At 34.1% G+C, this 18,014-nt stretch overlaps 1 protein-coding gene across 4 annotated transcripts in view; it reads left to right on the forward strand.

Annotated features, from left to right (window-relative positions):
• The first annotated feature begins 7,704 nt into the window (after nucleotides 1-7,704).
• LOC143249944 (furin-like protease 1, isoforms 1/1-X/2) overlaps nucleotides 7,705-18,014 on the forward strand; it is a 185,480-nt gene continuing 175,170 nt past the window's right edge. For 2 of the 4 annotated variants that reach the window (XM_076500564.1, XM_076500565.1), the window contains exon 1: nucleotides 7,705-8,403. In XM_076500564.1, the coding sequence (XP_076356679.1) occupies nucleotides 8,188-8,403 (216 nt within the window). In that variant the 5' untranslated portion in view covers nucleotides 7,705-8,187. The remainder of the gene's footprint in view (nucleotides 8,404-18,014) is intronic. The other 2 variants (XM_076500569.1, XM_076500566.1) reach the window with 2 other exon arrangements.

Below are 18,014 nucleotides of genomic sequence, written 5' to 3' on the forward strand. Positions count from 1 at the left end.
TTAACTCCTTGAATAATCTTTAACACCTCAATCATATCTCCTCCAACTTCTTTATTTCAAAATAAAACAAGTTCAAAGATATCTCTTCATATTTTATCCCATGTATTATTCTGATATCCTTATTTTAAGCCTATTTTAACAAATAAATGTATTTCTTAGGATAAGCTCAAGACTGAACACAATACTCCAACTGAGACGTAATTAGTGACTCGTACAACGAAACCGTATCTTATAGACTTATATTTAATATATGTGTAACTGCAACCTAAAATTATTATGGTGTTAATGACTCTTCCCAACATGTTAAGCATATTTGTCATACAACATTACTATAAGACATATTATTGTCTTTATCTAAAGTCTTACGGATTTTCGAATACTAGGAGAGTATAGAACAATAGTATTTCAAACACACAGTATTAACCGTATCCAGTAAGTTCTGTGTGCCATTTAATTATACCTCGAATAAAATTATCTGTGTGCCCTGGGGATGCAGCCCCTCTAGCTCATACCTAAATACGCCACTGACCATATCCATTGCTTACGACAGGTGTCGCTCAATCCAGATATTATATGGCTGGCTAAAAAAAACAACCGTCTCTTAACGAAAAGCATATAAAAATGTAAGAATATATCCATACCCAGATAAAATAAACGTTTGTGGTTATCGGTAAAATTATAGTGCTGCACAAATTAAAACCGAAATGCAATCTAATATATAATTTTTATTTTTTGGAATTTCGCGCAAAGCTATACGGGGGCTATTTGCGCTAGCCATCCCAAATTTAGCAGTGTAAGAGGAGAGGGAAGGCAACTAGTCATCACCACCCACCGCCAAGTCTTAGGCTACTCATTTACCAGCGAATAGTGGGATAATCTAATGTATTTTCGTAATGCTATTTCCAACTATGATTTTAATATTATGTCGCTCAGCAACAAAAGCATGGCCTGATATTGTTCTTGGACTATATACCAAAAGTGGATTTTGGTAAAACAATTAATGATCAACACCTTCTTTGAAACGTTAAGCGTCCAACATTTACTCTGGAACGCTTAGTAACGAAAATCTACCTTGAAATATTTAATGGCCAGTTCCATTCTAAAATGTGTAGTGGCAAAAGTTTATAGTAAAACATTTAGTGAACAAAGTTTAGTTTGAAAGGTTTATTGGCCAATGTTCACAATGTAATGTTTAGTTTTAATACTTAATATCAGCTTTGAAACGTTTAGTGACCAAAGATCACCGTGAAACATTTAGTGGACAATGTCCATAATGAAATGTTTAGTTTTAATACCTAATATGAAACGTTTAGTGACCAAAGGTCACCGTGAAACATATAGTGGACAATGCCTAAAACGTAGTGACCAAAGTACCATTATTTTTTTTAAATAAGCACGTGCAAGTTTGTTTTTTTTACAAAACTCCAACCCCTCTAGCCATCTAGTATTGGGCATCTAATATGTATATAAGAAAATGACTTGAATTCAAATATATTCTATTTATAGTAAAATAAGGTAGACTACCACACAACGGAAAACAAGTTATTAAACAAAGCATATAAACTCTGAAGACAAAACCACCTACACTGTTTAGAGGAGATATTTTAACACATCAAAGTGAAATCCTTTATCAAGAAAAAGTACATTATATGATTTAAACTCTCGTTTATAAGTACAAAATATAAGAAAATACATTATAAATTTATATTTATAAAAGATGAAAATAAACTATTTTAAGTAATACATGAAGAACCATTATGCAGGAAACACGAAATTCATTTTAAGAAATATCAAAGCACTTACTCCCCCGCTGGGATAACGGTAAGTCTACGGATTTGCAACGCTAGAATCAGAGGTCCGATTCCCCTTAGTGGATACAGCAGAAAGTTTGAATTCATAAAACAAATTAATGAAACAATCTGGAATATATAAAGAAAAAACTATCATGTCTTTTATTTATAATTCATTGAAACCAATGAGAACTGAATGAAGTGAAAGCCCTTTACTTTAAGTTGTCATTGTGTGTACATAGACGCAAGATCTAGTTGTTAGATTACTCAGCTTGCAACCCGAGGGTCGTGGATTCGAATCTTTTTCCTGAACATGCGCACTTGTTCAGTCATGGGATTGTTATAAGTGACGGTCAGTTCCATTACTTGTTGGTAAAGAGTGTTATTTACTAGCTGTCTTCGGTTTTAATATTTCAAAGATTAAATGCAAAGAAACAAATATAAACATACACATACGCATCGAGGGTCGCGGGTTCAAATTCTCGTCGCACCAAACGTGCTCGCCCTTTCAGCCGCAGGGGCGTTATAATGTTACGTTCAATCTAACTATTCACTGGTAAAAGAGAAGTCTAAGAGTTGGCGATGGGTGCTGATGACTAGCTGCCTCCCCTTTGGGACGGCTAGCGCAGATAGCCCCCGTGTAGCTTTGCGCGAAATTCACAAAACAAACCATACGCATCGAATCCTTATCTTCTTATTGAACTAATAAAGAAGCTGAAATAAAATGCAAAATTATTATTTATAAATTAATAGAATATTAAATATAAATATATTTAAAATGTAGAGAACATACAAAACAATATACCTCCAGAACTTCTTCAAGGTTTTGCTCACCTTCACCTTAATCATGCCAGAATATTTTTCAAGATTCTATTGGTTATTTTAAATACTCCTTGACTTTCACAAGAGTTTTCTTTCTGTATCAGCCAGTTTGGCTCACATGCTTCACACTCCACAACCAATCTCAGTTGCATAGACCCCAAGTCCATTTGATGGTCATTTCCTGATAGCGCCTTTAGAACGGAATTGTCTATTTTAGAATGGAGTGAACGAATGGGAGGCATTTTGTAAGTCTATTCACTGGAATTCTTGGCCAGCGAGTCTTCTGTGAATGGTAAAATGTACAAGCCATTACTCGTCTTGACACTGTTTTTTTTTTACTTGCCATAAGCTGATACACTTTCATTAATAACATAGACACTTGGTGTTGATAGTGCTGGAGAAAATAGTCCCCGAGTCAACTGGCTCGTCTGTAATACTATCATGGTAGAGGTGGGACTTCTATTTTGGAAAGCGAAATACCTAGTGGTGGCTAGCATTGTACATGTACAAAGATTCATCTGGCTTCTACTGTCTTGAGGCCTCGTCAAAGCTGAATAATATTCAAGGTTTTTCGTTGTTTTTCATTTTGGAATATATTGCTCTGAGAGATATGAGAGCATCTCAATGAATAGTAATGAGATACCCTCCGATGGGACATTTGATTAACCAACTCCATTTCTTTGTATTCACCACTAGCTTCTCTTTGACCAATATCAGTAGATATGGAGTATATGGTCATCCTGGCAGAACACGTTAACAGTTATTACCCAAGGATATCCACTGTTTCACCTGCAAGGAAAACAGCTGTTACTGATGGAAGTTGTCTATAAATGGCATTTACATTTCATCTTGGATGGTCTGTACCAGAACGTGAGCTATAGCTCGTTCTGTTTTATAGGAAGGCCACACTGGGTTATCTGCTAAGCTCACTGCTGTAAATCGAACCTTGTATTTTAGAGTTTTAAATTAACACTATCTCACCACCGGACCAAGACTGTAGTAGTTTGCTGGTCTCATAGAGACCTCTTCAAGACTTATCAGCCATTTTATTTGACATTCATTCCTTGTTCTTCCTCTTCTGAATTCGATCATACGCAGGGTCTGATATACTATTCTGGGTGCATTAGAATTCGACTGATCATTTCGAATCTCTATATCAAGGAAGATCAATCTCAGGGATCCTTGTAGCATTTGAAAATGTCTTATCTTCAGAAGAAGATCTCTCAACACCTCTCTCATACAACCATATTTCTCTGGTGCATACTACCCCTTTTGATCAGGGGCACTTCTCTGAGAATAAGTCACTTCCTTAGAAAAAACATTTCTTTATACTCGCTTAACTCGAGAGGATAATAAAGACGCTTGCATAAAATAGGAAAATCCATAAAAATATTGTGGTCCATCATCAAAGTTTCTCCTTCCTACCTAATCTATGTTATTTTAATTTTAACTGGCTGCCATAAAGCGTGTTATGTAGGTTCACTGTATAATTGGAGAATCTATGAAGATAATTACAGAATTTAGCTAAAGTCACTAGGTTTCAAGTTTAAGTAAATAAACAGGCTAGACACATTGGACGTAGGGCACAGGATGGATATTTTGTTCAGGATCAGTGAATCGGTTTACAAATCTTCCTCTATTGATATGCTTTCTTATTGATAAATTTACATTAGAAACCATGGAAACTGTATGAATTCAGTGCTCCTTGATTAACGTGAAACATCAGGTCTACCCACATTTACTAGTGCTTCAATATGTCTGTGAGATATGAAAACATATGCTTTATATCTTCTATGATGATATTGAAATCTTTAAAATATTTGGTATTTAATTTCTTCACTGTTATGGCAGCAGCACGTGGTCCAGAAAGTTAACATCACAGTCTTCTAGTTACTTTGTTCAACAGGTGACACTTTTATTTTTCTTGTAAGGATATTTCAGCATTAAATAAAGCATTTGGAGTGAAAGGGTTGTTTACATTAAAAATGCGCTTCATAGAGCCTTAACAAATGCTGATATTCCACTGGATGAACTCGTCAGTGTTGCAACAGATGGAGCACTTGTAATGGTGGGAAAAATACAGGATTAATTGCACTTATGAAAAGTGATCCCAGATTTCCAGAGTTTCTCCCTGTTCATTGTATTATTGATCGTGAACATCTGGCAGCCAGATATTTCAAGTATAAATACGTTATGAAATTTGAAGAACTGAAACTTGAAGATAAACCCAGTGATGTCTCTTTCTACTGCATTGTGAGGTGGCTGTCAACCAGCAATGTCTCAAATAGGTTTGTTGGTCTGTTGGAGCATATTATTACTTTTCGTTAAGAAAAGAAAAGCTTCTATCCTGAACTGGGAAATAATGAATCGATGCAAGATCTAATATTTCTTACCGATATAATGAATCATCTACCAACTCTTAACTTGGCTCTCCAGGGGAAGGATAAGATTGTTTCTGATCTTACTTAAACAATTTTCAGCTTTCAGAAGAAAATAAGACTTTTTGAAAGAGACATATTGTCAAGAAACTTCAATCACTTTCCCAATCTCAAAAGGAGAGTAAATATATTCCCTGACACTGAAATAAAAGACCACAAACTGGAAGAATACAAAGATAAATTACAAGGACTGCTTGATAATTTCCTGGACAGGTTTGAGGAGTTGCAGAAGTTGAAGCCCTTCTTCGCCTTTCTTGTAAATCCATTTATGTTTGATACTGATCACTGATGGTTGTCCAATTCTCGAACCTCTAGAATAATCTGTTGTGGAAATGGAAGTAATAGAACTATAGGAGGACCTGGGTCTAAAAATAATCCATAAACCCCATTTTCCTATTGAGTTTTGGAAGCAAGTTTCAGAAATAAAATATCCTGAACTGAAGAAAACTAGTGTGCAACTCATCTCACTTTTCAGCACAACATACTGCTGTAAATCACCTGTACTCTGTAATAAAGTCTGTGAAGTCGAAGCATCGTGCAATCCTTACAAATCAATACCTGACGGAGCTAATTCGTACAGCCTTGACAACATAGCCGGAATTTCAACGACTCACAACCAAGATGGAAACTCACACGACCTCTACTAGCAGTAAATAGCCTGATAATTGTGTGAATGTCTGTTTGTGTGAGAAAAATATTATGACAAGCCTACAATTTTGTAAGGTGGTATCTGATTAAAATATCTCTAATTTTATTGTTTTACTTATTTTCCTCCATGTTATGACCAGATATTTACTAATACAAATAAATATAATTAAAAATATCTGTTTTTACCCCTTTTATTTTTTATTTTTGGCAGTTTCATTTAATGTTAATAAAATACAAATTTGCATATTTTTCTTAGATGTTTGCGTAGTTCATTACCGTACTGAATATGCTCAATATAGTTAAAATATATATGTAAAAACGGGTTGAGAAAATTTTTATGTAGAGTAGCGAACACCATTTTGACCTATTTCGATTATTGTCAGGTTCACAAAGAAATTTTCTCAACCCAAACCAGCCGTTTTTACATATATATTTCTCTACATGTAGGTTTTCTCGTCATCACTGATTAATATAGCTAAAACAATAATCAGCCAGGATTTTCAAAACATTTGGTATATATATATATATATATGTGTGTGTGTGTGTGTGTGTACTTTGTGATTATTGAAACTAATACAAATTAACAGTTTAAAAACTAGATACATTAATAAATATTATTACGTACATATATTTCTTAATATTTATATAAAATATTTATATAGCAATAAAAACGTGTGTGTAATATTTGTTCGTGTTTTGCGGCTCTCAAACATCTGAAGTTTATCGTATGTGGCTCTTACGTTAAGCAAGTTTGGCCAACCCTGACATATAGCATATTGTTAATATTTGTGTGTAACAACACACAAACAAATCGTCATGGTTAATGACATATATGTTTCATGTTTCTGCCGCTCGACAATTTTCTACTTAAGTTTGTTTGCTTTAGCGCAAAGCTACACAATAAGCTATATCTGTCCCTCTCGAGGACTCAATCCCTGTTGTAAGTCCGTAAACTTACTGCTGACACACAAGGAACACCAGAATACTTTCATAAAAACATAATTCTTTTGACACTCCATTCATTGAACCAATTGCTAAGAAAATAGTGACAGTAATATTGAAATACAACTATTTTGTTGTATGTTGAATGTTTTGCAACACACAGTGTTCTTGTTAAGTTTTGTGTCCAGTTGCATTGCATCACATTTTTATTGCTCACAGTAAGCAAAGCAACACGCTAAGTTGAAATTACACACTTCAATGTTTCATGTTTTTCTCAAAACAAAGCCACATCGGGCTATCTCCTGTGTCCAGTGAGAGGTATAGAATTCCTGATTCTAGCGTTGTAAATCTGAAGACGCCAAAGGACAAAAAATATTTCAAAGCTTCCGAATTGTTATTGATATATTTAATATGTAGTTCTCATATAGTCGTATCAGAAAATCAAGAATGACAAGAACCACATATCATGAAATGTTTAATTATGATGGTGTTGGTATCAGTATGTATAGGATGTTTTGTTAATAATTTTCAGACTTACAACACTGGCCTATCGCGTTAAGGCGTGCGCTTTGTAATCTGCGGGTTCGCGCCCGAGTCGCGCCAAACATGCTTGCCCTCCCAGCCGTGAAAGCGTTATAACGTTACGGTCAATCCCACTATTCCTTTGTAAAAGAATCGCCCAAGAGTTGGCCGTGGGTGGCGATGACTAACTGCCTTCCCTCTTGTCTTACACTGCTAAATTAGGGACGGCTAGCACAGATAGCCCTCGAGTAGCTTTGTGCAAAATTACAAAAACAAACAAACTAAAAACCGAGTTTCGATACACGTGATGTGCAGAGCACAGATAGCCCATCGTGTAGGTTTGTACTTAACTTCAAATAGGGTTTTATGTTAAATGAAGTAATAATATATTCGAAGCATCAGAAGTTAAATTTTTCAGTGTTGGCATGGAAATTATACATGCTGTTTAATAGTTTTCGAACACTGTTTCAACGTTTAAAATTTAAAGATAGAAAGTGGGTGAGTTAATTATATAAAGTGAAATCCTATCGAATGTTGCCTTCATTTACGTTTCGTCACAAATGAGATCGAGGCGACCAAACAGCAAGCGCGAGCGTCACGTTTACATGCTGAAGTCTTGTCTATTAAGGACGAGAGAGATAAGGAAAGTGTTTTGGAAATTGGAGTAAGAGTAGCTCGTGGAGGCTACTAGGTCGTTATGGTAAGAACGGGATATTTTTCAAAGCATCATCGATTCAGTTACTAGTATGTAGTGCTATGTAGCCATTATAATACCAGAGAGTTCAGATATATTGAATGTACTCCAAGAACGGGATTACTTGAAGTAAATCTGAAAAAGTGAAACGCAACACATAATAAGTTGCCGTCCCAAGTTAAAAAGTAAAACTCGACTTGGTTTTAAAACACTGTTGTAGTGTCAGTGTCAGTACTGAAAGTCAAAAATCATTAACCTAATTGGGAAAGAGATTGCCCATGGTGGGTGCTCTGCTCTTAAGCAAACTCTTCTTTTTCTGCTCCGCTCTTCGATGCCAATGGCCTCTAATACAGCTATGCTACACTCTAACACTTTGCCTAAGCTTTGGCTGGTACTTCTGTTTGTGCATATAACGTTTTTCAGGCTTTCTCTAGCTGAGATTCATGAGAATGACATCTACACGGACCAGTTTGTTATTCTTGTTAGCGGTGGACCCCAAGTGGCTCAAGAGCTTGCTAGAAAACATGGCTTTGTTTACTTGGGACAGGTAAGAGAATGCTCAACTTAGTCTCTGTCAGATTTTGCCTGCTCTCTGTTCTACTTGTGTGAACTGAAAGTTAATATTATCGACAATGAGGCTAATAACCCTTTAAGAGACCCCAGAAAAAATTTAATGTTTTTGTGAAGTAAGTTTACACAAGTGTAGAAAATATAATTCCAAATAATAAGCATGGTTACAATAACTTACCACTACATTTTTATGAGGCATATTTTTTAAAATAATTTAAGTTTAAATTTTTATAAGTTGATAGAGATTGAAATGCAAATTACCAGTTTAAGATTTGCAAGTTTAGTATGAGATTTTGATGGAAAGTTACATCTTTATAAAACACAAACCAGGGTTAGTAGATATATAACATTATAAGATATATTAAGACCATAGAAAACTTTATTTCAATAACAATGAGTTGATTAAATTTGTTGTTAGATTAACTGGTATCAAATCCCACAGTTTTCACATGCTATAGATGAACATGATATCTTAATTTTTAAAAGTAACTCATCTGTTTTTCAAGTATAAAAAATATCTTTCAAAATTAGGATATTAATATGGTGAACAAATGGAGTAAGGAACCCATAAGCTTTGTAAATAGTACAAGATAATCGTTTTATATAGGTTACTGGAAATTAATTTGCTGACTTTGGTGCATGAATAATGTATTTACAGGTGATAATAATATACAATCAACAATGAGGAATGTTGGGAGAGTCCAGATAACTGACAGTTTACCAAAACAACTAAATAACACTTTTGTTATCAATAAACTTATCAAAAATTTTACCTGGAATGAAAACAACAAGGCTGTTGTGTAGTTTATAAGTTTGAAATGAAAGATTATGAAATAATACTGTGTTACAAAACTGTATTTATAGTGTTATTTCTAAATCATTTTATTATTAATCTGTGTTATGTAAGAAAGACTCCCTATGATAAAATTAAATGTAATTGTGTTATTCTTATGAACAATTCATTCTTATAGTAAAATTAAACTCAACACTGTTAATAAAGTGTAAGAAAGTCTAAAACAGAAATAACATTTTTGACATTGAAAACCAGAAGATTCACAGGTAGATCTCAGATCCACAGTTTTCTGTTTTACTATAACCAAACAAGTTGCACAAACTTTAATTTCATGTTCAAATCTTCAACAAAACAGTTATCTGAATTTTTATAAACAGGAATGGTAAGAGAAAGAGGATAGCTATATGTTAGTTGTAAAGTTATAATCAGTTATAAAGTTCATTTTTGTTAGTTTTACTTATAAAAAAATATTTGAGAATATGTAGAGAGACCATGACTAGAATTTATATAAATAATTACTTAAATTCTAATAAATGTATACTCCATAATGTTTTGGTTTACCAAAACATGTTTCTGAAGCGCTAAACATAAGAAAGGTAAAGTTAATGGCTATTTAATTTCAGGTATGCCATGAAATTCAGTAAAACTTATTATGTTATTGTGTCGTTTTTATTTCTCGTGTGTTACCAAGATGAAACCTGTTATATATGAACTCGTTATGTATAGAACTGTAACTTGTTCAAAGGTCAATGTGATTTCTGGTTTTTTTATGGTAACTTGTTAGGTTTAGTTCAGAAGTTCCAAGTATGATATGTTATTTTGTGGAGTTAGAATGTCTCTGACAAAGTGACATGACACACTGATTTTTCTTATAGCTCTTTTAATAGTTTGCAGCATCTTAAAGTTTTATTCCACATTAATTGGTATAATACCCTTTGATATTTCAAATCTTTTATAAAAATAATTCATTAGAATTTTATGTTAAATTTAAAGGAAATGGAGTGTAAGTTTTTATAAAACTATTTCCCAACAGGATAAAATGTATCTGTTTAGTGGGTCGAAAAATGAAACCAAAAAAATGTTTGCCCCTCATAAAAATGTCACTTTAATCTTACAGTACATTAATGCCATGTTTTTAATGGTTTCTATTTTAACCATATTATTTCTAATTTACCAAAATATATTGTTAAGTGTAGTATATATATAAAAGAATGTATCTTGTTTTTATTTAATCTCTTCCTGGCGGGTTATGATCATTACCATTCTGCTACAGGTAGTTCTTTACAACCTTGTTGACTGGATGTCAACATTGGTTTTTACGCCATTTTCTGTTTTAATTGCCGTTTTGCTTTTATTTTCAATTACTTTTACAAATTTTACTCCATTTACTTGACTTTTATCTTTTTACTGGACATATGGCTACTCATTATTACGATTTTGCGGAGTGTCTTTTAAAACTTTTACTTTCTTTTACATTTTGATAATAGCTGCTATGACACATAACCCAGAACCAGGACTGGAAAGGCCAACTTCAGGTGATTGACGGTGGTTCTTGAACTTACCTGTTAATCTTCCTGGCGGGTTATGATCATTACCTTTTTGCTAGAGTAAATACCTTACAACTTCTTATACTCTACCTTTTATCTTAACATTGTAGACTAGGTGTCAACATTGGTTTTATACTTTTTTGTTTTACCTTCAGTTCCATTTATATCTATTACTACATTTATTTATTTATTTATTTTTTTTACATTTTTACCGAATGTCTGGCGCAGATAGCCTCGCTGCTTTGTGCCATAAAACACTAAATCAATCAATCAATCAATTTTTATTTAATCTGTTTAGACATAAACACTTAGTCATTTTAACAAAAAACTCAGGGAGACAATATCTAACATTACTGTGGGAGTCTTTGAAATGTAATATATATAATGTGGATGTGATCTCTCAGAAAAGTCTTACATGTACTTTTATTAAGGAACCCACCACTATACTGATACAGATGTATTCTCATGATGGTTGATATGAGTATTAGTACTTTAATTAAAATAAAGTACAGAACAACATTGTGACATTCTTAGGTCATACTAGCCATCTTGAGAATACATTTTTACTTCAAATTGGTTTCTCTTCATCATGAAAGATATGTAGATGGTACACTAGCTGTAATTTACACCCACCACTATACTGGTATAGATATATAGATGGTACACTTGTCTTAATTAACACCCACCACTATACTGATACAGATATGTAGTTATACACTTGCCTGATACACACATAGTTTTTTTTTAACTCACATTGATTCCATATACCCAAATATTAGGTTGAAATATTAGTTGAAATATTAATATGAAAAAGATAAACAACTAGCATTTCTAAACCTCAATATCACAAGGTTTAAAATACACAGAAAAATCATTCATACTGAACTTTACATTCCATGAAACTCGACACATGAAACAAAACAAAAACTCAGTATACTAGAAATCTGAACAGACACAGCCACAAAACTTTGATCACCTAACAACCTTAAAAATGAAATCAAACAATTAAAGCAAGAGTTTATCAAAAACCATTGAAAGAATTATTCAAAGAAACTGTAGCCATCGACACAATGGTCAACCAACCTACAATGCTAAAGTTAACAAAAAAACTACACTCAAATATTGGTCACAAAATACCTAACATTTGAAAAAACTTAAAACCAAATGTAACATTCCAGTAAACACTACATTCATATTTATATTTATAAAATATAACAACTGCCATGATAGTCATGTAGAAGTCAGATTCAATGAACACCAAAAATCTCTTTTCCACATTTTGAGCAGTGTATCTCAAATAACCAAACTACAACCACAGAAGACACACTAACACATTAAGTACAAACACACACACAAACCATAGAAGACACACTAGCACATTAAGTACAAACACACACACACACAAACCATAGAAGACACACTAGCACATTAAGTACAAACACACACACACACAAACCATAGATGACACACTAATACATTAAGTACAAACACACACACACAAAACCATAGAAGACACACTAGCACATTAAGTACAAACACACACACACAAACCATAGATGACACACTAATACATTAAGTACAAACACACATACACAAACCATAGATGACACACTAATACATGAAGTACAAACACACATACACAAACCATAGAAGACACACTAACACATTAAGTACAAACACACACACACAAACCATAGAAGACACACTAACACATTAAGGTACAGACACACACACACAATATGGGACCACTAACACATTAAGGACACTGAATATGGGACACACACACACACAAACCATAGAAGACACACACAACACATTAAGTACATTAACACACACACACACACAAACCATTAAGCATTAAGTACAAGCACACCATACATACACACACACACACACACCTAAACCATAAGGGACACACTAACACATTAAGTACAAAGGCACACCCTGGACACACATTGGTTAGACACACCTAGAAGACACACTAACACATTAAGTACAAACACACACACACAAACCAGGGAAGGACACACTAACACATTAAGTACAAACACACACACACACACCTGGCACCATGAAGACGCACTAACACATTAAGTTACAAACACGCACACACAGACCATAGGACACGCTGACACATTAAGTACAAGACACACACACACAAAACATAAAGGGACGCTAATGCATTAAGTACATACACGCACGCACGCACACACTGATGGGGACACGCTAACGCATTAAGTACAGAGACGCATGCACACACAATGACACCATGGGACACACTAACACATTAAGTACACACACACTGAATAATAAAAGACACACACATTAAGTTACAGACACACACACACATACGGGACGCACTAACACGTTAAGTACACCACACACACATGGGACACGCTGATACTTAAGTACAAACACACACACACACACACATAAAGGACACACAAACACATTAAGTACACAGAACACACACACTGAATACAGGACGCACTAACACATTAAGTACAAACACACACACACAATGGGACGCACTAACACATTAATTACAAAGACACACACACACACACAAACCATAGGACACACTAACACATTAAGTACAAACACACACACACAAAACATAAAAGACACACTAATACATTAAGTACAAAACACACACACACACACACACACAAACCACAGAGGACACACTAACACATTAAGTACAAACACACATACACACACAAACCATAGAAGACACACTAACACATTAAGTACAAACACACACACACAAACCATAAAAGACACACAAACACATTAAGTACAAACACACACACACAAACCACAGAAGACACACTAACACATTAGGTACAAACACACACACACAAACCATAGAAGACACACTGACACATTAAGTACAAACACACACACACAAACCATAAAAGACACACAAACACATTAAGTACAAACACACACACACACAAACCACAGAAGACACACTAACACATTAAGTACAAACACACACACACACAAACCATAGAAGACACACTAACACATTAATTACAAAAACACACACACACACAAACCATAGAAGACACACTAACACATTAAGTACAAACACACACACACAAACCATAAAAGACACACAAACACATTAAGTACAAACACACATACACACACAAACCACAGAAGACACACTAACACATTAAGTACAAACACACAAACAAAATTAAAGAAACTCTTTTTTTTTTCCACAAGAACTGAAACCCACGTTGAACCATCATGAAGAAACACTAATTATTCCTTAATGTTAACTCATATATATAGTAGATTAAATATTTACACCACCCCTACAGTCTTACACCTATCATTACTATCATCTCCAGAACTCGCTATTAATAATGGTCACATTTTCAAATCTCTCTTTTAACCTGATGATGACATAAAGAGGTCAAGACATTGTTACTGGTTTTGTATTTCTTAAATAAAAGTTTTTAATACCAATCTCAGCCATCTCTACTATATATATATATTAACTTCAAGTTGTTTCCTTGCAATCATATTTTATACATAAAATACATATTACTCGTGAAAGAATATAAGCAGTGGGAATACTGAAGGGGCTCAGTGTTAGGACCATTGACCATTTTGATTTGTATCTATGACATACATAAAGAATGGTCAATATATTACTTAAACTTTCAGATGATATTAAGGTCTTGGGTGTTTCTAGCTGATTTACAAAAGGATTTAGATAATTTAGAGAGTTGGGTAAATATATGGCAGATGGGTTTTAGTCATAATAAATGGAAAATAATACATGTGGGTTATCATAATGTAATTATAATTTGAATGGGAATAACCTTAATAGTGACATTAAAGAAAGGGTTCTTGGTGTAATAGTTGATCAGTCTGGAAAGCCATCCAAGCAGTGTGCTGTTGTTAATGATCTGGCAAATAGGATTTTAGGTTGTATTGACAGAAATATAGAATAGAAGTGTAAAAAGAATATAATTTCATTGTACAGGTTACTGGTTAGGCCATATGTGGAGTATTGTGTTTAGTTTTGGACTCTTTACCATAGGAAAGACATTGGATTATTGGAAAGGATTCACAGGAAGGTTACTGTAATGGTGCTTTGGATGGAGGGGTTGTCATATGAGGAGAGATTGAAATCTCCAAAGCTTTTCTATTGCAAAAAAAAAAAAGTTAAGAGGATGTTATTAAGATTGTAAATGGAATTGATAGTGTCGATGTGTTGTGTTGAATATGTCATTACAAGAAAGGCCTTGCTGGCACCTGATGTAGCAGATATATTATTGTTCTCATGCTGTTTTATGTTCTTCTTTACTTTTACAGTTAAGTTCTTAGAATAATAATTTAGTCTTAACTTACTGATAATGTGGTTGCTTGACTCTTCTGTTAACAGTAATACTAACAGTTTGTCAGTTTTTCTGAATGATGAGTGAAGTTCATTCAAGTAAAATTAAATGGTATTAATGATAGTTTGTGTTAAAATAAATGAATGATACATTAATATCAATATTTATCCTAATTCTTATTTATTAATAATTCATAAGTAATAAAAAATGTTTTTCCCAACTTAGTCTAGTTTATTCTGAGTTTATTTGATGTTCATGCTGTGCGTATTGTATCTCAGCTATTCTGATAAGCCCTGGTAATGGGCAAAAGGCCTTATCAACATTGGTTGTAAGGTACAGTGTAGTTGAAATGTTGTTACACATTGTTGTTTACATTTGTTCTTAAGTTTTTGATATTAAAGATTGTTATAAAATGAAAAGGTTGGAAAGTAAAAACCTCAGTGCTAGAAATAACAGTTGGACAGATTTCAGAAAATTCAGATGTGAATGTTCTGTATAACAAAATATTTACAAAACATACTTACATTCTCAAATGTTTACAGCTGTTACTCAACTGTTTACAGCTGTTACTCAACTGTTTACAGCTGTTACTCAAATGTTTACAGCTGTTACTCAACTGCCACAGCTTTTTCTTTCTCCATCTAATTATTTATTAGGGCATTTAAGTTGGGTATAAAAGATTCGAGCAAGCAGTAATTGTATCATGATACTGTCCATCTACATCAGTGCACCTTCTATACTGGTACTGTATATCAGCACTTCAGTCAGGTAAGTTTACTACTTTTTCTTGACAAATCCTTGCAAATGGGTTTTCTAGTATTACAATCATTTGGAGGTATATTGAATGTTAGTTTCTTGTTGATTTTCTGAATAATAAAAATAATAGTTAAAACTATTTTTTTTATTTTTTCTGTTTGGCAAATAGATTATGGTATGAATTCTGGGATTATTATTTCTGGCATGGGTCTCTTCTTTTTCATCCCTATTATCTAGCATTGCACATGAATGGAGGAAAGTCACTCTCAGTTGAGGCTGTCAGTGATATTATTTGTCATAGAATGAAGACATATATTTGGATCTGTGGTAGTTCTCAGGTTGGCTCTGAGGCTGCGAATGAGGACAAATCCTGACATGTTGAGATACTTTAGACTTGCTCTTTCCTGTGTCTTCTTTTAGTTTTTGGTATTTTAGCCACCATCATGTGGGACAGAGGTAAGTTTGTGGACTGGCAGCAAGGGGGGTCCAGGGTTTGATTCCGTAGGGTGGAAATGACAAAACATATTTTACCTAAAAAATGAGATACTTTAGACTTGCTCTTTCCTGTGTCTTCTTTTAGTTTTTGGTATTTTAGCCACCATCATGTGGGACAGAGGTAAGTTTGTGGACTGGCAGCAAGGGGGGTCCAGGGTTTGATTCCGTAGGGTGGAAATGACAAAACATATTTTACCTAAAAAATGCTGTTCCAATCAATGGTAATAAACACAGTTTTTAAATGACTTATGAAAAACCAAAAGGAGGCCATTGTAGGATAAGCTGCCTTTGACTTGTTTTATTCTGTTGGTTCATCAAGTGTGTGATGGTTTGGGCTTTCTTTTGTGGTTGCTTTTGGGCATGCAACATACTTGATAGCTGAAAGGTCTAGGAGCAAATTAGTTTCTTTTCTCCATACATGGATATTGGGGTTCATGCTGGAAGGCTTACTTGATAGGGATAATTTAACCTTATCTGACACATTACTGAAACTTTGTGATTTAGTCTACTGCCTCCAGGTAGAGGTATTTTTCTGACTTTCAAATAATAAATTCTACTCCTCAAATTGTGGGATTTTAAGGTAGAGTTTGTAATTCACCTAAATAGTTTATTGTCCCCCTGATAGTAGTACATAGTAAGCCTATGGACTTACAACTCTAAAATTTAACATTTTCTTTCCTTTCACTTCACTTTGTTAGAAGACTCTCAGGATCACCAACTTTATTGGTGAGGAGGTGGATCCATTGTTAGCATGCACATTGGTTCAATGTTCAGTTTTTATATTCCTCCTAATTATTGTTGCAGTCTCAAATTTCTTCAGCACCTACAGGGATCATAGTTCTGCCCTTGTTTGTGAGTTACAACCCCTGATATCAGCTCCTTGGTATATTAGTACTCTATATCCAAGATCTCCACTGGTTATTTGGATCACCAGAATCATCGGTGATTATTGTGCACTTTCAGGAGATATGGGGCTTGGTTACAAGAATTTCTGGATGTGTGGTAACCTAAATCATGAATCCAGGAACTCTCCAGTTCCTTGGGTCACAATTGGTCATTCATTTCACATCATTCTCACTTTTATAAACTTAGCCTGTAGAGTTTCTATCTTCTGCAGTTTATTGGGTTTTGGAACATGGATTTACAGTTATCTTGGTTTTGTTGGTTTGGGATTAGTGAAAAAGTCAGACTAGTTCTTCAGAATTATTATTCTTTTCATTTGTTGAGCCTATGCATACAGAAGATTGGTGTCCAGTCATTGATCTTTCTTATCTATATCACTGTCTAAATTCTCCAAGGCCCACAAGTTACTTATTACTAAATCTTTATGGGATTTAAAAAACATTTCAGAGTCAGAGTTCCTTGCTGGTTTCTCCAGCCAAGGTATTTCTGTGGTGCACCATATCTTCACTTGTAAGGGTGAAATAATGCTGCCTACAAATGTTCTTACTTGAATTTTTAATCACCATGTCCACCAGTCATGCTTGAGGTTTCTGCTCCAACATGGGTGACATTAAGGATTTGGTTGATTCTTATCATCCTGTGCATTCTTACAGGAAACACTAAAACCTGTTGATACAGTCATCCTTCAGCAGTTTTCTTTGTACAGAAATGACAGGTTGTGTGATGGACTAGTGCA

This window comes from Tachypleus tridentatus, chromosome 4 (genome assembly GCF_004210375.1).
Source record: "Tachypleus tridentatus isolate NWPU-2018 chromosome 4, ASM421037v1, whole genome shotgun sequence".
NCBI lineage: Eukaryota > Metazoa > Arthropoda > Merostomata > Xiphosura > Limulidae > Tachypleus > Tachypleus tridentatus.